Here is a 26,760-nt window from a genome sequence, read left to right as displayed (position 1 = left end):
TTCCACACATCTGCAAGTCCGAGAGGCAGGTACTTATCTCACAAGTGAATACCGATCATGTGTTGGTGTCGATGGTCTGCTAGCTGTGGAGGTGCGTTAGTGGTGTTGGTTTGACGTTGGTGTTGGTGTTGTCGCCAACATGGTAGTGACACTACGGTGCACAAATTTCAAGAATAAACATATGCCTCAGATTTTTGTTTGAAGAGAGAGGGCCACATTTGTTTCAGAGTATTGGTGATCCACGGCAAACACATCCGAAATCAGAGAAAGAGAGTGTTAGAAGTGACCATCGTTCGTCGCTACCGCTAGTAATAGTAACTGCTGCTCTGACGTCTAAATGGCGAGATTGCTGTTGTATCCCTGATGGTACATTATGTGTTAGTATTGTATCAAAGTCGAAACTGTTAATAGATATTGTATTTTATCTCTGTGTGTCTGTGGTCTGTGATTGTTACAAACATTCCATGTCTTCCTGCTGTTGCTTTGCTCAGCTTACACGACAGCGGCGACTTATTTCTATGTACAACGTCAACAATAATAATAAATTTATACTCAATTCGTCCCTCCGAACAATTATAAAATTCTTATTGCCTAAAAAAATTGTCTGTAAACAAAAAACACCAATTAAAATAAAAAAATTATTGATTTTAAGTATTAAATAAAAATTAAATGAGATAGTCTATCAACATCTTTTCCGTGATCAGTTTTAAAAAATTATTTCTAAGTGAAACCTCCGACCCATAATGCAGAAATAGTTACAAATTAATAGTTTTCATTGCCAATGCTAAGTGTAATTTTGAGTTAAATAACAAAAAGAAAAACAAAATCACTTCAGTTTAATGTGCTCAAGATAAAATGTTCCAAACCAAAAATTTTCAGCATCTAAGTTCAAGTTCAAAATAGGGGTTTACTATCGTTAAAAATAATACATATTGTGAAAATTGATGCATGCACAAAAAATAATAAATCCGTCGGCAAAGCAGAATCGCGAAATGCAAGTTTATTTTGTATGGTGTGATTAAGAGATCATTAAGAATAACCCACCTTCGGGCCATCACTTTGGATTTATAATACCTTTACCTACAAAAAACATAATCAAGCTAAAATTGTTATTTAAAACACGAAAAAGTAATCTGATCTAGGAGGATTTACATAATAATATTCCACCAAACGCTATTTATACATTAAATAAAAATGGATGCATATGCCTTACCAACATACTTTCCACTAGCGTGAGTACTGATTTTTATTTAACATTGATAATTGAATTATTTTAAGATGCAGGCATCTTTACATTCTTTGACCTGGATACGTTTTATTGTCAAATTTTATAATTTAAACGCAAAATTCAGTTAAGTATGATTATGATATGCACTCCAATATTCAATCGAAATTGTCTTAAAAGCTCATTTGCTAATATAAGAATTGGAATAATCATGGATTAAAGTGGGACAACTCTCAACAAACTAGCCCTTAAAATTAATATTTATCGAAGCCCTTATTAACGATCTTTTAGTCTCAAATGATAAAACAAAAAAATTAAAATGCAGAAATAATGAGCTTTAAAGAAAGAAACTCGATTGCTTTGTAATATAATACCAATTAATCCAGAGGGAAACGTTTGGACACGGCTTAGATACGTTTGCAAGGTTCAGAAGTTGTTGATAAAGATTGTTCATGTGGCCTAAAAAAGGATTATAAGATTACTTTGGTTCAGAATGAGACATTATTTTAAAGTCCATTGAAGTAATAATTTATCGAATAGGTTTTAGCCGGCCAGTTAGAACGATTAAGCATCTTTTGAAAAAGTGTTTATGTTTTGCAAAACTAGGTCCTTTGTCAAAAAGTGATATTATTTTTACGTATATATCTAATCAAAGGTTAAAAATTAAGTTAAACATTAATTTATGAGAAGAATTAAAAAACTTTTGTTAATTGTAATATGTTAGGTCTTAATGTAACCTTCTTTGCATAAACACAGTAACATCGTCTTCGTCAACACTACAGGCTACAACAGTAATGTTGCTCTTGTGCGACTCAATTGGTTTAGATTCTACAAATCCATAATTTGTCTCAAGAGGTTAAGTTTTTTCTACCAATCTCACGAAGAGTCAAAAGTGGCCTTAATTAGCAAACTGCCATTTTTAGTAATAGCATAGTTGAGCATTTAAGTGGAAAAAATCGTAAAATGAAAATAAAAAAATATATTCTGTAACAAAATAAATAAAAAATGTCTCGATGGCAAAACGTTTTTACACTTTTTTTTAAATAGAGTACATTTCTTATAGTTCTGCTTTTTTAAGATTGTATATTGCTTCTTCTAAAAGAAGTTTTATAACACAAGAATATATTATATATATGAAATAATCAAATACTTGTGTCAAAATAACAGCTGTTCATATTTTTTCATTTAACTAAAAGCTGAACTCGGCGATTTATACATTTTTATGTAAAAACTTACCTTATAAAATTTCAAAAGAAATTAGTCATATTTCAATACTATACAAAATAATGTATTTGTAGCTTGTACGGGAGTTTTTTTTATGTAAATAATAGTGTGTTGTTTCTTTCTATTTGGGCAACTGGAGGTACAAAATTATTGAGTTTTTATTATGTAAATAATAGTGTGTTGTTTCTTTCTATTTGGGCAACTGGAGGTACAAAATTATTGAAGTAAAGGTCCTTTTTTAAATAAATCGTAGATTAACAACTATTAGTTAGAATTTGTGTTCATTTAAAAAGCTCCAAATATACCTTATTGATTAGCGGAAAGCTTTTCTTGATTAATTTAGAAAAATGTATGATATACTATTTTTTTTATTTTCAATTACATTTAAGAGTAATTGTAAATATTTTATTATTATTTTTAATAAATGTGTATGTAGGTATATTAATTCAAATGGAAAGATAGAGTCGTATCTATAAAGAAAAGATCTTAAAATAGAAAATAAGGAATAATGGAAGCATTAGAAATTGGTTTTAAGAATACCTATCCCATTCACGATTTTATTAGCAACAACATTAGAAAGTTACTTTAAGATCTAAGTAGAGGTGTACTTTTTACTAACGGTTAGTATAATATGTTGATTCTAACTTTTATGTGGAACTAGCTTTTGAAAATGAAAATGTATATTAATACAAGTAATCGCAGTCACATTTGACAATATATTTTGAACTGTTAACACTGCAGTATTAAACTATCCATCAGGTTTTTATTAAAAAAGTAGCACACACTCAAAGGCTTTTTAAGGATAAAAGGGAGTAATTGAGAAGGAGTTATTGGTATGCATTGGTGACAACTTCTTGAACATTGCAATGGCATTCAAAATTTTTGTAGGACGGCTAAAAGAACAAATCTCTTTTCCTTACCGTACGACCGAAGCTGGGCTCAAGGGTAAAGCACTATTCACATGAGCACGACCATTTCTTTCATATGAGAGTTTTTAATTCGTCGCGAATGAGCCACAGCCGAACACCATTCACCACGGAAACCAAAACAAGTATAATTTTGTAGGTTAAGTACGCGCGATTATTTTATTCGTTGCGATAGTGGATAATGTGGAACGCAAATGAAGTTTGACAGTTGGTATGAACTACAATTTTTTTCGCGACGAATAAATTTGCTTTTTAAATTTATTAATATATGATATTGAAAAGTAAAAGTGTGCATCGTATATCAAATAGAAACTTTATTGCTATCGTTTTGTTAACAATTTCAGATTTCATTGATAATTAGCAGTCAGTTATCGAGTTCTTCTATTTAAACAATTTGTTTGGGTGCTTTTAGCTCTTTGGTTCTTTGTTTTACAACTTTAGAACCTTTTATACTTACATATAGAACACAGGCCTTAATATAATTTCTAATTAGTGCAGTTTTTTCCCAAGTTATAAAGTTTAATTTAAACCCGTACTGTTTTTTGAAAAATATTAAGTTTTTATGAATATTTTTATCTTCTTACAACTTCAACAGGCGACCCAAAAAAAAACAGTAGAATTTGTCACCAAATTCAATTAAACCCTTGATTAGTTTAAAAGCAGTTAAATGTCACTCAAATTGCTCTAATGCCTATAATTTCGATCCAAGTTATAAAAGAGAGAAACAAAAAAGCCAAAGACAAAAGCCTTTACAAATTGAAAAGGTGTATTATTTTATCTAACTGTAACCAAAGGCAAAACTAGTTGTTGGAAACAAAATAATTTTAAATATATTTTCAAACTAAAGCTTTTAAATTTATCTCTCCCATTCCCAACCACATTGAAAGCTTATTATGAAATAGAAGAATAAGAATAGATTTATTAGAACATAATACATACATACATGTGAATTAAAGAAGATGTTTTTAAACTCTTGGAAAAACCCAAATGTTTTTGATCTATTCAATCATTCGATATAACTGTTGAAATTGTATCATTTTGTTAGCGTTTAACCATTTGGTTGTTAGTAACTTCCAATCGGTAACATTTTTATCAATATTAAGATTCGAGTGAAATCATTTTAAACATACTAGATGGAAATCTGTAAAGTGTTTTACTTGAGATTTCTGTCTCTTCAGAATATGGTGTATCATAAAATAATGATAGAAAAAATGGAGTTAGAACTCCATATGATCTATTAAAATGTTACATCTCTTATCTCCTATTCTATGTCCTTTTTTCTTCCCTAAAACTATTTTTCGAATTGGTTCCTCATGCCTGGGTATGTTTATTTATCAATTCGAAGAAATTCTTTTACAATTGAAAATGAACATTTACCTACACTACTACGCAGGTATCGTCTTATTGAACTCATTTTAAAGCATTTTTTTTTTTCAAATTTAAATATCATAAAATGTGGGTGCAGATTGAAAAAAAAAAGTATGTACATGTTCCCAATACAAACGAGATGTGTTTGCAATGTGGATATTTCTGGACCTTTCGTATTTCTCCCTTTCAATAGTTTTTTTTTGACGTTTCATTTTTCCAAGAAGGAACATTTCAATATCTTTGAAAACAATATCCGAAAACAGGTACATTTACAAACAATTTTGACCTGCCTTCGTTGAAACCGATCCCTTGCTTGGCAGATACAAAAATGTCCTGCCAAGGCCGACATTTATTCAATGGTCTCTATACCTGCTCTTACTAACATACACATATTGTGTACCTTTGCCTTATATATTTTTCCATGTATTTGTCTTTGTCAACTTACCAGAAAATGCATTATAAAAATTAAATGAAATGTGATTTTATTTATAAATTTGAACATTTATTCATCGCTTCTTCCTCGGTAGGGTTACTTTCTTCATACACGGAAAGAAATACATTAAGAATATTACCACGTTACAACGATGTGAAGGCAATACTGGGAAAAACGATTGCATTAAGACATCTCCGGTACAGTATGGGGCTGAAGGCCATGCTGTCTCGTCAAAGGTACTATGCGCCCATGTTTTACAAGCAAAGATTGTGGTACCATACAGTATAGCACATAATCCCATACTTATAGGAGTTGTTGCAAGACAACGTATCAATAGGAGTTGTTGCAAGACAACGTATCAATATCACAGATACTTTTTTAGTATGGGTCTCCAGGCCATACTAGAATTGTCATTAATGCCCTACACTTCTTTCCGCGTATGCGATCCAAATATTACGATGCCTGAATCCAAATCGTCTTAGAATTTCTTAATCATATTGTCAAGTTTGAATTAAAAAATCGCAAAATGTCAAACATACATTAAATAGAATAATTCTAATTTAATTGCTACATTAAAAAAAAATAGGTGGTGCAACAATCCGTTCTCTCAACCATTCCTGTGTGAGTACTGTTGTCAGAGATTGAGGTGACCTGCAGTTTTAAACCGAATTCGAACAGCTTGTTTGAAAAAGCACTCTTGGAGAATTTGTCAATTCCTCGCAAGAAGCAGTGCCCGTATAAAAACTTTAGGTGGCACGGGATCGACCAAGACCTTTGGCATGACAGTCCAACACACTTTTTTTTTAAACTCATTTGTATTCATTAGTTTTTAAGACTCTATAAAAGCTAGACAAAAATTCATAAAACTTGCCTAATTAACCATAACTTACATCTAACTTACTGGTGCCGACACTCTAAGCTAAACAATAATACTTTATTTTAAGTCCAACACACTAGCCATCACGCCGCGGGTACTACTACTACTACTAATTGCTGTATTGGTCCATTAAAAATTTGAGCTCAAATTTATTAGTTTTGCTTAGCATTGGTGTACGATACCTACGAATCATAATTATTTGTTAATGTAGACTTTGATTAAGTTTTGAATCAACTTTAATGTTAAGATTGACGATACTCAATTTTAATAAAATAGAAATTTGGTAGGGCATAAAATGAAATGGAAAATGTAATTCCGGAAAACCAAGAAATATCTTAAACAGCTATTTTACTTTATAACCAAACATGACTACAAATTGCATTGTTGGGTCTTCTAAAATTCGTTTCTCGTTTTTATGCAATTTATGTACTATTTCCTAATAATTTTGAGTAATGCCGGAAACGTCACTGGCTAAAACAAAATTCAAAGTAAGTTCCACATTTTTTTGGTCAGCTTTTTTAGCTAATAGGTATTATTAAGTTGAATATTATTTTTATTAAAAAACAATACGCACCTATTAAATCAATTTTGATGTAAATACATGAACCGAAAATAAAAATAAAAATGAAACCCGCGTAAAAAATTAAATCATAAGCTTATTTCTTTAAACCCGCGAAAACTATATTCATGGCTTACGTATCAACATTTCATATAGAGTCATAGGTACCCATAAGTAATAATAATTCACAGAAACTAAGAGCAATAGTTAAATAATTAGGACTTTATCTGTTACTTCACATTTACAATTGGGTATGTTGTGTTTCACTTTAGCAATAAAAACATCGTTTTGACTTCATTTTAATTTAAAGGGACATGTTTAGACACCTGATGTGATGGAAAATTTATACGACAAGATTTGAATTCAGCATAACATAATTCTTGCATCGTTATACCTATTGTTTCACTTTGGGGACAAAGGTTGTTGTTGCATGTGCTGCGGAAAAAATCTATGGCAAAGATAATCAGTGGGAATACCCAATTATTTAGTCATAGTTTTTATCTAATATTATTTTACATACTTCCCTGCCCAGTTAAGAAGTTTGTCAAAAGTCAGAATACCTAGGTACCTATTCAAAAATATGCATTTGCTAGCGAGTTGGTAACATACTTTGCATTTAAACTGTAAAACATTTATACTATGAGCAATTACGTGCGACCCATCTATACATTATTTTTCAACACAGAACTCAAATTTATAAATAGCGACAACAACTTTATTTTCAAAATAAAAATCACACACACAATACAACAACCATAAACGCAAAAGCATTATAATTATTACGTTACTGAACTGAATCTGAAGTCCAAAATTAATAAATTCTTTCCTTTTCTTCACATTGAACATCACTATACAATCCAAGTATCATTGCATCAGAGTAGTAGTAGGTAATAGTTAAGAGTTAACTGAGTCTGCTATACTGCTAACGTATACACTATACCCTACACCAACCTAAGCCCACGACCCGACTCACTTCAATTGATTTATGCATGTGCCTGTGTATGTATATTTCAGCGTTGGAAAAACGTGCATTTAATTTGAATATAAAAAAAGACCATATGTAGGTATGTAAAATGTAAGACATCCACATACATATAACGTATACCTTATAAGACAGACGATCGAAACAAAATAAAAAAAAACCGGTAGCCTAAGAAAACAGATTGAAGCAAAACAAAGAGCAGGAACAAGAATTTAATGGCTTAATTCCGCCAAACATATTATAAACTGGTATCGCGTCGCGTCTCGCGTCTCGATTTTTTTTTGTTTTTGAGTAGTTTCTTTTCTTTATGTCTAACTTTGTATGTATTTAAAGGGATTCGTTGCATTAATGATATAATTCAGAGCCGGACTTAAACTCTTACCCTGACAACACAAGTCAACCTCCCGAAACAGCGTGATATGAATCCAATATCTTAAGTCCTGGTGCACACTTGCGTCGTTTTAACTCGCTGGGACGCTGTGCGGCACCGCATTTGGATCTTAAAATACTCACAAATAAAATGAGTGGTGTGCACACACCTGCTTTGACACTGCGTTGACGCTGTGGCACCGAGCGTCATTCTTACGGGAAACAAAATCTAGCAGTAAATTATTGGTTATTGATGTAGCCAATAATGTCGTTTCTTTTAAAAAACATGGCGCAAAATTTTAAATGATTTAGTATATTGTTAAATCTATTTTAAGCAATTTACTAAGCTAAAACGGTGATTTAGCTAATATTAAACAATTTCAACGTAATACTATCTCCTAGCATTTTGCTAAAGTTAAAACCACGGAAGGTCTACTTTAGATTTTAGCAATTTGCTATATCCATATGATATCTTTAAAATTATTCTCATAAGAGTAGTGGAAAGAATGGTCCAGTCAAAAGTTGGGATTCCAGTTAATAGGCCCGTTTAAGCGTAATTGCTTTGTTTATTTTCATGAACTGTCACTTCTTATACATGCTTAGGTGGTCGTTTTATAATGAAAGGCAATTACCAAATTACTAGTTAGCAAGACGAAAGGAAAAAGGTTTAAAGGTTTTTTACTATCTTAGTGAATAGTTAAATATGTAGCCAAATGCTAACTAGTAAATTCTTAAAGCCTTAAAAATAGGTTATTTTATGCACCCACATCTCTTATACTCCAAGAAGTCAAACGTGAATTGGATATTCTTTTTTACGAGCAGCGTGCCAGACTTTTAGCAGTCGATTCCCTGTTTTTTTTGTTTTAACCAAATTTGTGTTTTTCTCATTATTGATTGTAGTCTTCCAGTTTTTTAACCTTTTTTCGTCAGAAAAAAAAATATTTAGAGCAATTGTGTTTATAAACACAAATATTTCAAAAGACACACTGTGCCTTTACTGTATGTTTATGAGGATTTAATACAGATGAGAAAAAATTCGGCTTTTATCGTGTTTGACAACGTTTAAAATCAGCCATGCCTGTGTCATGAATATCGGAGAGGACAAGTTAAATGCACCTATAATCATAGACAACGATGTGAAAGGTAATGAAGCTTGAATAGCTTTAGTTATAGATGGCACGTTATTTCCATTAAAACTGACTAAACTTCAAAATTTTTATTGAAGAATTCATCTGAAATCATTTTTATATAATTGGATAGTAGCATCATCTAAGATTGCTTCCAATATTTCAACTCCAGCGAAAAATTCTATGGATGATTAAATTTTAGTTAGTGAAAATTGAGAGTTTGAACAATTAGAGCTGGAAAAACAAATATGCTCACTAGCATTACTGATTACGAATAAGATGTATGGTTTTGAGTAACAGCGAACATTAGCAAAATGTTGACGATCAGTATTATCTAGATACTAGATAATAAGTAGTGGTTGATATTGTTGGAGACGATGCGGATGGTGGAGTCAAACTATTTTGATACATTGGTAGTAGAGATTTTTGTATGTCAATATAATACTTTTTGTAGATATTATCTTATCTATTGTCTTGCTTGAGGTCCTTGTTGAATACCTCCAAAAATGTTTTTAAAGGAAACATGAATTGAATTTTTGTCAAAAACATTTTGAAGGTTATAAACAAAGAAAAGCATAATATTAACGTCAACAGTTACCTTATATTCATTATTCTTGTCAATTTCAGTTTTTATCCAACTAACGTTAAAAACAATGCATAGATACTGGTATATTTGAATATTTTTAAAGTCTACCTAATTCGACACTCATCATATCGTTCAAGATATTTTCGAGAACCTATGTTATTTCCAATAAACTAGATTTATTGCAAGTGATCGCAAAAAGTCCTATCTGCTTACGAGCAATTTTCGATCATGGGTATATCAGCCAACAGCATCTCATGAGTTTGAACATTTCGTTTAACTTTTCTTATGGGTAATTTTGATTGTGAATTTAGAGATCGAGTACGAAAGATCATAAACCTGAAAATAGATTTGTTCAAACATTCAAACATATTCTTTATAATCTCTGTGCCGACATTGTAATCAAACTTCATGTGCTTCGTTCAACATCATGTTTTTAGCCTCAAATATAAGGTCGGTGACCGTAGATACAGGGTCTTCAATATTTTAATCATTCATTTTTGTATAGGATTTTTCACCATTTAATAAAACTTTCAAAATGTTGCTATCATTTAAAATATCATTTTCAGTATGCAAAAACCATTCTTGATAGTTTATTATACATTCATGGAAATTAAATATTTTCCAAAAATAGCTTAAGTTTTACTTATTTATTTTGGAAAATATGGTTTCACACTAACAAATATTAAATGTCATAGTTTGTGAAGACTTTTTAAAGGACCATGTGCAAAAATGTGTAGAAGTTGGACATAAAACCACCAGAATAGAGAAATGTATCAAAAGAAAGCTTATGAATAAATCATTCTATTGCGACAAGCCTCAAAACCACCAATGTTTAGTTGGTATGATGGTTTTCCATAAAATAAAGTTTTTTATTTATTTGAGTTTTTAATGATTTTTAATACTTATCCTTCTAAAGGATATATTTTTAAAGCTGACATTTGTATGAATGATGAACATTATTGATATAATATTATGGTCAGTTTTTTACTTACCGTTCAGCGCTCTCCGTCATCAACTAAAAATGTCTGCACGGATTAGTTTTTAGTTAAAAAACATGGAATCTATATAACAACAAAGTATTTTATGATAGCAGTTTTTCTTAAAACGTGATTTATCTTTTTTTCTTTCATATTAGTTAATTCCTTTTAAACGAACAATGAGTTTATTGGAGGAAATGTTTAATAACCGCATAGTTTCAACTTACGGACCCGTGGATTGGCCTCCACTCCGATAAGAGCGTAACCATTGTGTTATCGGAGTGTACACGACAATACGACAACAAATCTCGAAAACCATCTTCTGGAAGACCAACAATCTAGAAAAAAAAAAACGTCGAATGAGCAATTTCGAATAAACATATTAAATTCTAAAAAAATTGTTTTAACATTTAAAACATTCAATCTAGATCTTCGCATTCGTCCTAGCGAATTACAATAATTAAACAATACAAAGTTAATTTGTGGCTAGAAGACTTAACGTTTAAAGAAAGAAGGTATCTATCTGTTATATATGACCACCTACATGTAATGTTGTGTTTTGCTCAAGTGAAACTCCTTAAAAAGGTAAAAACAAATCTCAGTGTAACAATTTTTGCGATGTATTTGTTTAAGATTTGTTCACGTGCCAAATTTTTGCGTTCTATATTAAACATAAATTACCAGAAAACTGTTATCCGCATTGAAAAGAGTAAAATAACAAATAGTACTTGTTGTTGTTAAGAGAAAATAAAAAAGAGGCTGGGATGCGACCCACACTGATTACTTTCCATCCCGTCTGTCGATTTGTCTTGTTTAAAAGTTTGTCTATATGTACTCGTATCAATTTTTACCAAATTTGCGTATTATTTTTTTTTTTTTTAAAACGGACTGTTGGACAATATTTTCTGTGAAATAAAATAATTTTGAAGACAATATTTTGAATTTTTGAAAAGCTATTTGAAACGAAAGTAAATTTGTACCAAATCTATCAAATCGATTTTTTTCAAAATTTTATCGAATGTTGAAAACAATATTTCTTATAATATAAAATTAGTTTGAAGCAAATATTTTAAATTTTTAAAAAAAGATATTTGAGTCGAAAATCAATTTTTACCAACTTTTGTTAAATTTTTTTAGGTTTTTAATTTTTTGTAAGAAAATTGTCAATTCGATTTTTCTCAAAAATTTATCAGATGTCAAAAACATTATGCTTCGTTGCACAAAATTGTTTTTGACGCAAAAAAAAAACAAAGCTGAAAGATTTCACTTTTCACTGATTGAATTTGAATTATTGCTTTTTACACAAACTTAAAAAGAGTTTAACGATGTTACGGAAACAATATTTTAAGGAATGAATACACTTAATTACTTTGTGCTAGAAATGATAGTTCATTTGAGCTTCTGTATATGGATATGTGTTAAAAGTGCCTATTTTGTTTTTGTTTTAATACGAATTTACGTTACTCTTAAAATATTACTGATATAGTCCAATGCGAGGTGTGAAATTCGCCTGCTTAATTTTAGTTCCTTGGATTGTAATGCATAAATTCCAGTTATGAATAAACATTTTATAGTATTTCAAAATAATATTGCTATTATCTTAAACTAGTAGGTAGCCTCTGAAAAAAATTCATATGTATGAGGTTAACATTAAAGAATGTCTTAGATTACCTTTTTAAAAGATTTTAAAGTGCTGTGCAAAAAGCCGATTTCATTCTAAAATCCTGACTTAACGCCTGGATTTGCCTTCATCTAGTGCTAATGCTCTTCCCGTATATTTCATTTACTTCTCATATTCCATTTCAAAAACTCAGTTGTTTAAAAGAGATGTATATACCTAGCTGTTTTTTAACAACATAATTATAATCTTCCTCATAATATATTAATTCTTATAATTTATCATAGTGGCATGCCAAGAGGAATTCTTGAGATTCCACGGTCAATATGAACTGATGTATTGTGATTCAGTGCCTGATAAAAAAAGAATAAAAGAAATACCTACACTATTATCGCCAGACAAAGATATTAACCCTCCTCTAGATAATAAACGCGTCATGATGACCAATTTCTAAGAAATTATGATATCTTCTTGGATTTCATTTCTTAGTTCTTTTTTTTTGTCCAGCATGTACATATATCTTTTTCCTTATGCTTAAATCCCGATTTTTTTACTCATAGCATAAGCCATCATATCCTACCTTCCTACCTACCTACCTGCCCAATTTAAAAGCCAGTATTTCTTTGTAACAAATTCATCGTGTATTCTCTCCCCTGATTAAATACAACTTCTCCTTTATTCACTACCATCTTTGTTTGAATTTTGTAGCATAATCATCACTATAGTGAAAGAGGCATCGAGCATTTTAGTTTCACAGAATCTACTGAATGTCAGGTTTTGCTTCTTCCAGTTAAAAGGAGATGCTCATGCCTCTGAAACGAAAGCTTCGACTAAATTCATAGTGTACTGATAAATATTTTAAAATTATGATTTGAAGATTTCAAGACATTTGAACTAAAAGCCATATAAAAAAAAATGTACCTAACAACAATTTTTTGGCTTGAAATGGAAGTGCCTAGATATATCTTTCAGAGTTATCATTGATACAGGCATATTATTTTGCCCTTTAAAATATTCAAACAATACTTTTGTAAACATGATTTATAAATATTATAAGTAAAATAAAAGAGGGCAGCATGTCCCCAGTCATATCTCAATGTTTACACGTTTTAATAATAATTTTGCAATAAAAAGTATCCAATTTCTGAGGGTTACTACGTTCAAATTTTGGTGGATTATTTTATACCTTTTCAGGTTTTTTGGGAGTCATAATTTTAGTCTCGTATACTTGTAAAGGGTATTTATTTAGAGATAATGAAGTAAAAAGATATAATTTGTTTTAATTGTCATAAAAAGTACTTTATTCGAAAGATAATCTTCTATCATTATAATTTAAATAGAACTCCTGGCATATGAACGCCACGGCTGGCTCGCACAAAGTCTAATGTGGAAGTCCAATTTTGTATGACTTTTTCCAACATTTGTCGCCATCAAATGTTGACCTCTAATTGGTCAATCGTTTTTGCGTCTTCACATATCTCACCAAGATCACACGATCTTGGATGGCAATTCACGGGTTCAACGTGAAAAGAATTGGTTTCCTCAATTATGCCACCAGCTGTTTGTTATTTTGCGCCTTCTTGTTGAAACCCCAGCACATTAATTGCGTACTACAAAATTTACATATGAAAAAAAGGAACAAACATTTTCAAAATTTGAGAGCACTGTTCTGGCATCAGGCTATTTATGTTGAAAAGTCAAACCAAACTAAAAGTAGATCACTTGTAACTGACCAAATGGCCCCTTACAATATTTTTTATAATTTGCGCTTTTTTCTAACTTAACTAAGAATTTTTTTTCGAAATTTTAAAAATGTTCATTCTTTTCATGAATATGATTGATTAATAAATTAATCTGACGATACGTAAGCTTACGAATATTTTCCTTAATTCTGTTAATATTTTCATATTTGAAATTATTATATTATTTATAAATCGATAACTTTGTATGCTAACAATTTTTCGTTTTTTATATTTTGATGAATATTTCGATACCATCGATAGATTTACTAAATTTTTAAAATGTTATAAAAAGACTTTTTTGCTGGACCTACACAATTTTCTGAATTGTGAACACTTTTGAAACCGTATGTATCTATCCGAAGAACTAATTGCGTTTTACTAAATAAAGGTCTTTTAATTCTTTTAAAATAAATTGTAATCTCAATAAAATATAAAAAATAAATAAAAACAAATTAGATGGCGCAACAGTCCGTAGAGAACCAGGATCTAGTGACTTAGAACTCTCAACCATTCCTGTGTGCGTGTAATTACAGGAAAAGAAGGGACCTAGAGTTTATATTCCGATTTCAATGTACGCAATTCTTCCTGGCTTCGCTTTTATGGCCGGGCAACACCCGAAGGAAGGCATGTTGAAGTCTTTGCTGAGTTAAACCGACTAACTCAGCCAACTCGGATTTCTGAAGTTGCAGGTCAGTCCGCCAACACCCTATTTCTTACCTTTGACCCTAACGTATCTGTGAAATTCTCATGTCGAAAAAAGCCAGTTAAAGAAAAAACTCCAAAGAGAACCGTTTGGCAATATGAGAAAGCCAACTGGTATCCCCCTATTGTTCTGAAGAGGTATTCTTCAACTCTGGCAAAACCACTGCTCGGTCCCTAGCTAGCTGTCTCCAGTTTCGCAATTTGGTTAGGTCTTCACCAACCTTCGTGTGCCACCTGAGTCGCAGTCGCAAGTGTATTCATCACTTTCCATAAAGTTATATCATCAGCAACAGGTACTAATGTCGCAACAAATAAGTCAGAGGTATTCTCATCTCCAAACTTTTGTTTGTAGAGTCCTTGACCAGAGCTGCCATCAAAGCCCCGTTTAAAAATTATTTAAAGGTCACAACTTCATATATTAAAACATCAGTATCTAAGATAACAAATAGGCGTTGAATCGTATGATCTAATAATGACTGGAGTTCCACTTTCCATGAACTTTCAGTTATGATAATTGATAAAGGGTAGCATTCCTTTTTTGTTTCCAAGACGCAATAGTAAAGGGGGTTAATTGAAGCGTTTCATTCATTTGGTTCTTTTCGCATCAGTTGATAAGAATGCTAATCTAACATAAATGCCAGTGCCTCCACAAGATGATAATAGTTTGGTTTAATAAATTTAATTCAGATGAATTAGCTGAATTAATCAAATTTTCAAATCAAAATCAATTTGAGGCTGCATGCATTCTGAAAAAAACGTAATAACTTCGTGCTTCGCAATAAAAAGCAAAAAATATTTTAGTCTTTTAGCTTACGTATCAAGCTAAATAAAAGCATTAAACTTAAACGAAAGGCACAGGACGATCACATTGACGCTCTATAAACTGAGACCTTTGTTTGGTATTTTTTTTTTTTTAAACTATGTCCACCCAGTTCATCTGTATTGACCATTGTGAGATGTGACGTCGCAACAGAACACAAATAACAGTTAGCTGTCATTTCTTAATTTGTTGTTGTTAAGTGAGCAGTATAGCCAATTTCAGTACTTATAAGTTCCAAAAACTTACTTCAATTATTAAATAATTTATTGATTTTGGCTTGTTTCGGTCAGTTAAGCGGGAAAATCAATGAAACGAGGTGCAATTGCTGAAATTACTGTACTTACACTAATTTTTCCCCGGCACATTCGAGATATTTTTTTTTACTAAATTCTAGTAGTATATTTTAAAGGTTTTTATATTTATAAAAAAACTGTCAATTAGATTTTGTTTAAACTCATTACATAATATTGGTAACAATATACATATTATATAAAGTAATTTGAAAAGCAAAATTATTTTTTCTGAAAATCAATCAATAATTTTTTTAAGGTTTTTATTTTTGAAAAAAAAGTCAATTCGACTTTTTCATTAACTGGCTCATTTCTTAGTTGAAAAATATTCGGGTAACAAAATATTTCTTTTTCAGTTTTTTTGATTGATGAATTAATTGATTTTTTTCTTCAAATTGGGTCGATAGATTTATTGATGCGTCAGATATTTGGGGTCAACCAAAATTGTCACCTTTTTTTGCTATACTAAATACACCACCCACTCAATTTCTTGAAAGTCCTTTCTGCTTAATTGTACTTTATTATCTATATAACAAGATTTACTTGAAATTGATATCTCTTCTGGCTGTTACGATATGGACGACAAAAAAGCTTAGCGAACGTACGAACATATACAAACCTAAGTAAACACAAACATCTCTATAAATATTTTAGACCTACAAAGTCGACAAGTTTCGAAATTTTCAATTTTACAAATCTGAACTTATAATGTCTTCCTATGAGAAGTTAAGAAAATTAAAAGGTTTCATGTAATTTTTCTAAAGACGATAACATGATAAAATGTTCCTAAAAAATAAATTAAAAAGACGTTAGGATGCGACCCACACCAATAGTTTGATTTCAAAACCTATTTTTGCTAACGAGATTCTTTGTGGAAAACAAATTTTTACCAATGTTAGCAGCATAATAAATACTATATTTTGTAGAAACCTAACTGTTGAATTTTTATAAAAAAAATTACAGAACATCAAAAACAGTATTTTCTATGAGATAAAATTAGTTTAAAGCCAATATTTTTCATTTTCGAAAAGTTATTTATTCATTCATGCCAGAGGTCTTGTGTTCGATCACTGCCCGTGCTATCTAAAGTCTTTTTCCGCGAGCACTGCCTCTTGCGAGGAATGGACAAATCCTCCAAGAGTAATTCTTGGCATGAAAAGTACTTTCTCAAATTAGCCGTTCGGATTCGGCTTAAAACTGTAGGTCCCTTCCATTCCTGACAACATTACTTGCACACAAGAGTGGTTGAGAGTTGCAAGTCACTAGGCCCTATAGTTCTCAAAGGACTCTTGCGCCACCTAATTAATTTGTTTGTATTTAAGTCGAAAGTAAATTTTAAAGTCTTAGTAATGTTTTTTTTTTAGGTTTTATTTTTTGTAAAAAACTGTCAATTCGATATTCTCAAGATGTCAAGACCGTTATTCTTCGTTGTAGCAAATTATTTTCGAGATGGAATCATATTCGTTAAATATTCGAGGTGACAATTATTTTTTTTTTTTAGTTTTTTGATTTATAAAAAAAACATTAATTTGATTCTTTTTTCAAAAATACAAATTTTTTGGGATCAAGTTAGAATATATAATATACAATTGTATTCAGTCGCTAGCAGTATTGGTTCGTGAGATATAATGGGTTAACTTAAATGTTCGCCTTTCTGCATCATTATCTGAAGTTTAACAAAATTTATTTGTAGTCTATATTTCAACTGGTTCTTGAGAATACATATAGGTACGACAAAAAAAACTTCGCAAACGTACGTACACACGGGCGCACAGATATCTATCTAAAAATCTTTTATATCGATTCTAGGGACGATCAAACGTAGAGAAATGTCAAAATTTTCAAATCGACAAATAGGACCGATTACAATAACTTTCTACGGGAATTTAATTATGAATGAAATCTATCAGTTTACTTAAACTTTTCATTTAATACATTTATTTACACATTTCTTAGACGTCTATTCAACTTTTCAGATCTAGCAGCAATTACAATAATACAAATGTTCATTTAAATTTATTTATATATTTGCTGCAATTTTCTTGTTATCTTTTATTGTACTTTACCAATATTTTCCTTAAGATCATAATATTGCATATCAGAAAACAATGTCTGAACCTAGTGTGTTAGTATTGAAATACTTGGCTAACGATTTGCCGTTAATTTCAAAGCAATCGCACACTACAACCTCTTGTGTTAGTATTAGACTTCTTCATCAACTATTTGCCTTAAGTCTACAATGAAAGTGGTACATAGGTAAGATAAAACCTTTCTGATTGGTTCAGTTAGGCGATGAGGACGGCCGGCGCGCCGCGCCGCCATCCGTCGCGTCGACAAGTGACGAAAGGTTGTATGGATAAGTCGCATGTTGCAATACCAAAACAAATCAACTACGGCAAAAGGTTGCTTTTTGGACTCTTTTATTTATCATTTTATTTATACAATGTTACTTATCCTTATTAACAGGAAGAAAACAACTTACTCTTATATTCAAAGAATTAGAACGATATTACTGAAGAATAAAAGGACCAAGAAGATATTTGTTTCAAAGTTGGGCGTAAAACTAACAGAAGATGTAAGAAATGTGATCTTATTACTATGCATAATTTCACTGTGTGGCGACAAGTCTCAAAACTGATAAGTACCCGATTATGGTCCATTGAACCGTTAGATGTTTATGCATAAAATGTGTCTTTTCATACATTTTTGTTGTTTTCTTCCGGTAATCACTTAAGAAAGAAGAAATACAATACATACATAACAGTTTATAGGTAGATAGTGCTGATTCTATTCTTATTTGATGCAGTTTAAAAATGGTTTCTAAATTATTTGTAATATAAACTTAGATTAATCCATTCTGCACTAAAACTTTAAGTTTGTTCCAAGCAGAGTGATTAACTCCATTTTTGACATAACATTAAGAACTTCCCTTATTGGATACAAAATTTACTATTTCTTCACTTCAATTTCGTTAAGATAAAAACAAGTATGTCATGCTTCACTTTTCGTCAAAAAAGGATACCAAAATGTTCTATTTGGTTATTCTTAAAATATGACATTTAGTCATGAAGTGCGTTATATCTTTCGACAAAGATGCATAATGAAACAGGTAAATTTAAAAAACAAAAATAAAGTTCAATGGGGTTTTCATTGGTAAATAAATTCCATGGGGCAAAATATATTGATTATTTTTGTATTTTTCCTCAGATTTATTCCCGTTTTAGCACTAATATTAATACTATTAAAACAAATATGTTTAGCTTGAAACTTGACCTCTCTCCGAAGTTGCATTTATACAATAACAAACATTAAAAACTCGATTTTTGACGAAAATCTGAATTCACCCATAGAAAATCCCATTCGTAAAACGGTTCTCCCCGTAGCCTGATGCGGTTGCAGCACCATTTGTTTTTCATGAAATTCAATAGGGCATCAAGCAAGAGAACTCACGCTTGATTTTAGTGGTGATGTCATTTAAAATTTTACATCAGTGCTCATGTAAACAAATTTCCTGACCACGATTTATATCTGCAAATATTCATGTTCTATTTGATTATATGTTTATTCATATCTTCTTCTCCTCAATTTTTTCTAATTCAATGATCCTTGTTCAATTCTTTGCGTGATGTCAATGTTATCAGCATATGCAAAGTTTTGGATTTTTTTTTCAAAGATGGTGCCTTTTGTGTTGGCCGGAGAGTTACGCACCACTCTATCAAGGAAAAGATTGAGACAGCTTTAAGACATCCCCGAGTCACATTCCTTTGTCTGTCATTCTGTCATGTGATCCGTTCGTTGTTCAGCATGCTTTTCCACTTTCCCAGGCCCTATTTCATAAAAATTGACAAGGGACAATTCTACAAATTTGTCACACTTGTCAGACAAATATATGTTTCATAAAACATTGAAAGTTGATAATTTTGTCGTGTAGGTACTGAAATATTTTTGGTCACAATTTCAATCATTCATCATTTTTAAATACCAATTTTTTCGAAGTTAGAGTAACATTCTCAAAACAAATTTACTTAAATATATCGTTTATCAATTTAAGTCTTTTCACTGTCAACGCTTGACAGTAATGGAGTTTCCTGTCGCAATTGTCAATTGAATACTGACACAATTTTGTCATTTTACAAAAGAACTGATTTGTCGGGAATTTTCCTACAATTCTATAAAAATTGTCAAATTGTTTGTGTAACTGATTTTGACAAGTAGTAAGTTAACAAATTGTCCCCTCTTACCTGGCGCAACTGTCAATATTTTTGAAATATGTCCCTGGTTGTTGGTCGACACCTTTCAGTTTGGCGCTCCAAGGTTCCGGGCGCCCTGGTCAACGTCCTTGTTTTTCAGCCATATATTTGCTTATAAAAATACCACATTGTAATGTGATGATTTTGTGTCATCGGTGTTGATTAAAAGTGAACACTAACCATACATTGTTTTGTTTTTTTTTTTCCGACACATCCATCAATTATAGTCATAATTCATTGCAAAAATTCAATCAATAGTAGTGTCCCACATCTTCAAATATTTGCACTATTTCTCTGCTCGGATAAATTTGTAATCAACAACAAGAAAAAAATGGGAACACGATCGACAATTACTAATTTACTTGCATTTTTGCATAAATGCTTAAATACCCTAAAAATCGATCGAGAGCTCGATTGTATATTTACACTATACATACAGAATTATTTTAAAGTTTCGGATAATCCGCGTATAAATAAGAGAAATTGTAGTAAATTCTATATTAAGATAATTATGTATGTTTTTATTCTAAAGCTTTGGACCAACTTTCTTACGTTATCATCACATTTAAGCTGAAGGCAACTATATTATCTCCTTAATTCATCACACGAATAGTTCTAATCCAGTTAAATTCTGAATTTTTTTTAACACTTTCTTTTGCCAAATTTAGGACTTCCCCAGTGTAGTTATTTAGGACCACTACTCTATAGCACAGCAATTAATGACGTACCTCTTTGAGTGCGCTACTGTAACATTTTAATCAATGCGAGTGATAAGAAAGATTTCAAACGCTACAATTTTCAAAATCTGTAAAAGAATGGGCTAAACCTGAAATGACATTCAATGCCATTCTATATGAAAAAAAAAACGTATTTTTAGTTCGACCGATTATAAAATATAAAAGCACTCTATAAATCGCGTTCGTAGTTTTCATGATCATAGAGTCCTTTTTAATTCTACTCTCGATTTCAAGTAGCATATTAATTCGATAGTTAGTAATGCCAACTCTATGTAAGAATTTCATTATCCTAATATTACACTCGCGCTTTATAACACTTTTACGCCCATCTTTATATCTTTAATATGACGTATCCGTTATACGTCATGTACTCTTTTATAAGAGAATTTTTTCCTTATTTTGGCTTCTTTCAGTAAAAAATATATTTTTTTATTAGTCCAAAAGAGTACCCCTTATAGAACCGTTATGTTATTTTCGATTTCAATAATATTTATAGCTCAAAAATGTACTTGTTTCTTTCTTGGATTTAAAAAAATATTATTTTTCTTTTTTTCAAAATTTAACTTTACATTTTCTTACGAAAATTAAATATAAATGTATATCATATTGTTCTAAATAACTGCATACTAAAGATATGAAACACTTATTGAAAAATTGCAAATAATTAAAATTAGTTAAAAAAATATGATCTACCGATTTTCAAAGAATTCTTTTTGAAAAAAAAATAGTTTTTCTAAGAAATCTAACGGCATTTTAATTTTTGAAGACGTACTTAATTTTTCAGGTAAATTTTTTAAATCTTAAATTTAAAGACATTATTTTTAAACAGAATCCTTTAACATTAAAGCAAGTTCGTGCCACCTAGTCATGCATTTTATTTGCTCTTTAAAACCTTCCCCCTAATGGAGATCGGATAAAGTTTCTTCAAAAGCAGCCTCTTTCGCAATGGAGGGTTAATAATTCCATTGTCTTTATTCATCAACTCTTAACTGGTGCAATTAATACACCTGATATCTTAAATTGAGCAAAAACAGGAATGGAGGTAACCACAATACCCGTAGTAAGCCAATACCGCACTAATAAAGACATACAAGAGCCATTTACTCGCATGCATAAACTATTGAATATGAACGCAAACCCCTATAACTTAAGTATGGGATATTCTTAAAAATACATTCAAAACCAGTGTACGAGTACCTCGCACTTAAATGTTGTGTTAATTTGTCTGTAATATCATTTACTATTTTTTTTTTAACGTCATTGTATTTTCAAAGCGTATGTTATTGTAGTTCGTTTTATTATTTGCTAACTTCTAACACTCCTAACTAAGTGATGAGCGAGAGGGGCACAATTTTTTTGTTGGCAATACCTTGGTCGGAAGATATATATATATATACATAGGTAATCAAAACTTAAAAGTTGAATTTCGTTCACTGAATATTGATTCCAAGACGAAAAATTTGAAGACAAAAACTGTATGAGTGTAGGAACATGCCTAGGGATTCAAATCACGTCACCGTGACGTAAAGAAGACATAACTTCTATTTTGGATGTATAACTTTTGGAAGCTCTTTCATTAAAAATGTAGTTTATTACAAAATTCAGCAATATACAATTCCTTGCAGTCAAAATCAGCAGATATATAGAAGTAAAATTTACTAAAAAAAGTTGTACACTGTACTCTAATACAATCTCATTATAAATGAACATTCAGACTGTTAAATTAAAATTTTACATGTATATATGTATTATTGAAACAATTAAAAATTAGTTAAAAAATTTTAAGAAAATACATACCTATTTATATCTAAAATTTAAAATTGCAAAACAAGTTCTTTATTAAATTTCGAAAAATCTAGTTTTCAGGATATTTTATCATAATTTTGTTAAATTGAAAATTATGATTGAGTAAAAAAATATAAAATTCAATTGACCTGAGCAGATGAAACTTTGAAAACTCAACAAAGAGCATTTTATTTGGAAAAAAGTACTTTTAGTATTTGTTTAATTTTTCGAAAACAGTATTGTTGTTTTTTTTAATCAAAAATTAATAAAAGCACTAAATTTTAAAAACAGGGGGTAAGCTGGTAAAACCGTTTAAAAAGCGAAATGCACAGTTCAAATTGACCAATCACAATCGTATCAATTATCCACGCGCCGCGCCGATATGGTTAGCGGTTTGCAAGTGCGCAGGGTTGAGGAAAATAAAAAGTGTTTTACTGCAAATTGTTTATCATATTTTCTTCTGGTTTGACACGTGATTGTGGTTTGTTAAATAAAGTAAGCTGGTAAGGCTGTGGTTAACGCTTTAACTAACATGTAATAAGGAAGCAATTGTGAGCCTTTTAGATTGTTGGCAGTTTGTTTGTGTTTCTTTAAAAAAATGGTAACCCATCTTTCCCCTAATAGAAGTGATTTTGTTTGTGTTTGTTTCACGGGAAAAATGAGTTTGTTCTTTTGTGAGCTTATCGTAGTTTTGTCTTCTAAAAATCATTCTGTTTTCTCATTAAAATCCTCCCCGAGAATGAAATTGGTGGATTCGAACTCAGAAAAGAATTTTTTAAGAAGTGTAAAGTCTCTGTTCTTTTCTGTTGAATTTTAGATACAGCCACATTGACAGGATAGCCCAGGTTGGTTTTGCTTAATAGATTAAGCATGTACGCCTTATCAGCTTCATTTAATCATGTAATATTACCATTCTTATTGCATTTACATTGACGTCTGATAGTGTCTAATGCTTAATCTCTAGTTTAGCAGGGTATGGAAACTTTCAGGTCGTTCAATTAGAAATGTATATACATATTTAGGTACATATTTAACAAAATTAAGGTTCAACAAACTAATTTTTAAAAATTATCCTTAAAGTCCCTTTCATTTTGTTACTCAGAACTTGCACAAAGAGTTAAAAGCTTTAAAAATAAATAAGGATATTGAAATTTTCAATGAAAAAAAGAAGTTAAAACGTTCTATTAGGATTAATTATAAAAATATATAAAATTTTCAAAAAAGGTTTCTAGTATTTTTTATCGTTGACATTAGGAAAATTCAAAATATATGCATGTCATTGGAAAGCCAAATATAATTTTTCAGTATTAAAAATGTTGAACCTTGTCTGTGTGCTGTGCGATGATTCCAAGAAATTTTAAAATCTTTTATTTTCTCTGAAAAAAAAAAAAAAAACAATTATTATAAATACGTAAGGTCATCATATCATAAGCAGTATGTTAATAAAAATAAAAAAGAGAGATTAGAATTAAATTACTGCATGGAATACAAACATGTTGAGTGGTGTAAACTGTACCGTATATAGTAAACCGAACGCGCATATGGTATACTCAAAAATATAATCCGAAAGGAGTGTACGTCATTTTGTGTGCTGTTTTTGTGTTTATAGTGTTTAAATTGAGACCAGCCTAAAATTACTTCACAACAATTAAGTTTACGTGTCATGAATACAATTAAGCGGATGTTGGACATAATAGATTGTTTTTGTTTATTTTTCATGAACATTCATATAATGGAGACAGCAGACACCACAAGGGATGTGATTTTAAAAAAGAGTTGTTATTTTATATGATTTAACGAAATTTATTTACTGTGGAGATTTCTGTTGCGATTCCTTTTTTTTCGTTTTTATGCTAAAAAAAATACTTTTATAGAGATGCCCAAGAAACAAATTTAACGTTAACAAAAAGATTCTAAGTAAAACATTATTTTTATGTCCTTCCTAAACAAAAAATTAAAATTGAAATTGAAATTAATCCTGTATACACGGTGTTTTTTCAATTTCCCAGAGGAAGTTATTGTAATTGGTCCGATTTATCGAACTGAAAATATTGCAGAATTAATTTTGCAATTTAAAAAAATTGAAATTTTTGGATCACAAAAAAAATCTCACGAACAGTAGCAAAATTGTGTGTCATATAATGTGAAGTGATACCAGAAATATATGTATAATTTGGGAAAAAGTTCAATTAACATTCAATTAACATTTTTTTTTTGTATTTCAAAAAACTGAAAAATAATCAATTGTCACCTTAAATTTTTAACAAAAAAAAAATAATTCCATGCAACGAAGAATAACGTTTTTGACATCTGGTAAAAATTAAATTGACCATTTTTTTGTACAAAAAATTTAAACCAAAAATAAAACATTATTAAAAGTTGGTAGATAGCTTTTTTTAACATTTAAGATTTGGCTTCAAACCAATTTCATCTTATATAAAATATACATTCAACAAAATTTAAAAAAAGAATCGAATAGACCGGTTTCTTCACAAAAAATATAAACTATTCGAATATCTTTTCAATTGACATTGACATCAAAGTAATTTCACCTCAGAGAAAATATTTTTTTCGAAATTCAGTAATTTTTTTTTGGTAAAATTGGTAAAAATTGGCATTGTTCTGAATAAATGAAGACATTGACTTCAAAATTATTTCGTTTTGTGCTAAATTTTTTAAGAACAACGCTACGCTGTATTTATGTATATAAGAAACAAAAACTTTCAGAAAATGCTTGTAAAATTGGTAAAAATTGGTTTTCGACTGAAAATCTCGTTAACAAAAATATATTTTAAGATCATACAATTTCATCATATGGAAAATAATGTTGGTTATTTTCAAATGATTTTTTAGAAAAAAATAACTGAAAACTTTCTTAACAAACCACGGAAACCTATAAAAACAACAAAAAACTGGTATAAAATGGTTATCGATTCAAGTATTAGGAGCACAAGAAAAGATATTGACTTCAAATTTTGTATCACATGCTTAATATTGTTATGAATACTTTGTTAAAGTTTTTAGCAAGACAAATCATCCCAGGCTTAGTGTTATAAATATATTTACGTTACACTTTTGAATTTCGTTAAAAACATTGTATACAAAAATTATGTTTGATTTTCAAATATTAAAAAAAAAATATGTAAGAAACTCAAAGCGGTTCATTGGTTCGTGAAAAAATGTAAAACCAAATTACGGTTCTACGAGGGTACCCTTCTGGAGCAGTACAAAAATATATTTTTTATATTGAAAGCAACCAAGTTAAGGACAAACAATTGAAAAAAAAATCTGTCATTTTTTGTTCAATACAAAAAATGATTAATCTCGCTTTGCATAATTCTGCTAAAAACCATAATTTCCAAATTTAAATTTATAGGCCCCATTTCTTATAGACAGATTAAAGGAATTAACGGATACACATTTTTCGACGTCTCTACGATACCACGTTTCATTTAAATTCCACGTCCGATTTTGTTTACGAATGCAATACTTGTCATATAGTCTCTGTATTCCACAAAAGTGTTGCATTAAAAAGTTGTAGGTTCCTACCTTTATTGAAATCAAACATTATCAGTAATTTCCAAAAATTGTACCTACCGCAATAGTGTTAACTTTGAAGCCTCTTTTAAGTTAGCAATTCAAGAAGGCTGAAAAAACAACTGCGGTTCATTAAATTTGCGTTTATACAGTTGACTGCATAATATTAAGTCCTTTATGTCGCCTGAGGCCGACCAATGAATTGATAGAAAGTAATACATACATGTACTCGTATGTTACTTATTCCCCAGACATAAAATCAAAACAAAAAAATAAAAATCTGATAAATCAAACCTAATAATAGAATGACTATATTTTATTGTGTTAGAGGGAGAGAGAGATCACATCCAGAATATAATTAAGATGCCTTGCAACATCTTTCAGTTTAACAAAAAAATACACAAGAATACTACACCTACTCGTACATAATTGACTTAATCACTATGTATTTGGTTTGGTTTAGGTTGATACACATTTAGGACCAGGTTCCCAAGCCTTTTTAGTAAAACAAGTAGGTATGAGAACTTAATAAAAAACGTTGGAAATAAAAGGCTTATAATAATAAACCATTAAATGACTTCATTTACTTATTCATTCCGTAGGTACCGTACCTACATATACACACA

The 26,760-nt window shown here is 30.3% G+C and overlaps 1 protein-coding gene across 2 annotated transcripts in view; it reads left to right on the top strand.

The window, feature by feature from the left end:
- Positions 1 to 300: 300 nt before the first annotated feature.
- Positions 301 to 26,760, top strand: part of LOC129953261 (transcriptional activator cubitus interruptus) — a 40,853-nt gene continuing 14,393 nt past the window's right edge. The window contains exon 1 of one of the 2 annotated variants that reach the window (XM_056066261.1): positions 301 to 1,232. In XM_056066261.1, coding sequence (XP_055922236.1) covers positions 1,195 to 1,232 — 38 coding nt within the window. In that variant the 5' untranslated portion in view covers positions 301 to 1,194. The remainder of the gene's footprint in view (positions 1,233 to 26,760) is intronic. The other variant, XM_056066260.1, reaches the window with a different exon arrangement.

This window comes from Eupeodes corollae, chromosome X, assembly GCF_945859685.1.
Source record: "Eupeodes corollae chromosome X, idEupCoro1.1, whole genome shotgun sequence".
Taxonomy (NCBI): domain Eukaryota; kingdom Metazoa; phylum Arthropoda; class Insecta; order Diptera; family Syrphidae; genus Eupeodes; species Eupeodes corollae.
Note: the sequence above shows the minus strand (reverse complement) of the source record. Positions and strands in the feature narration are given on the sequence as shown.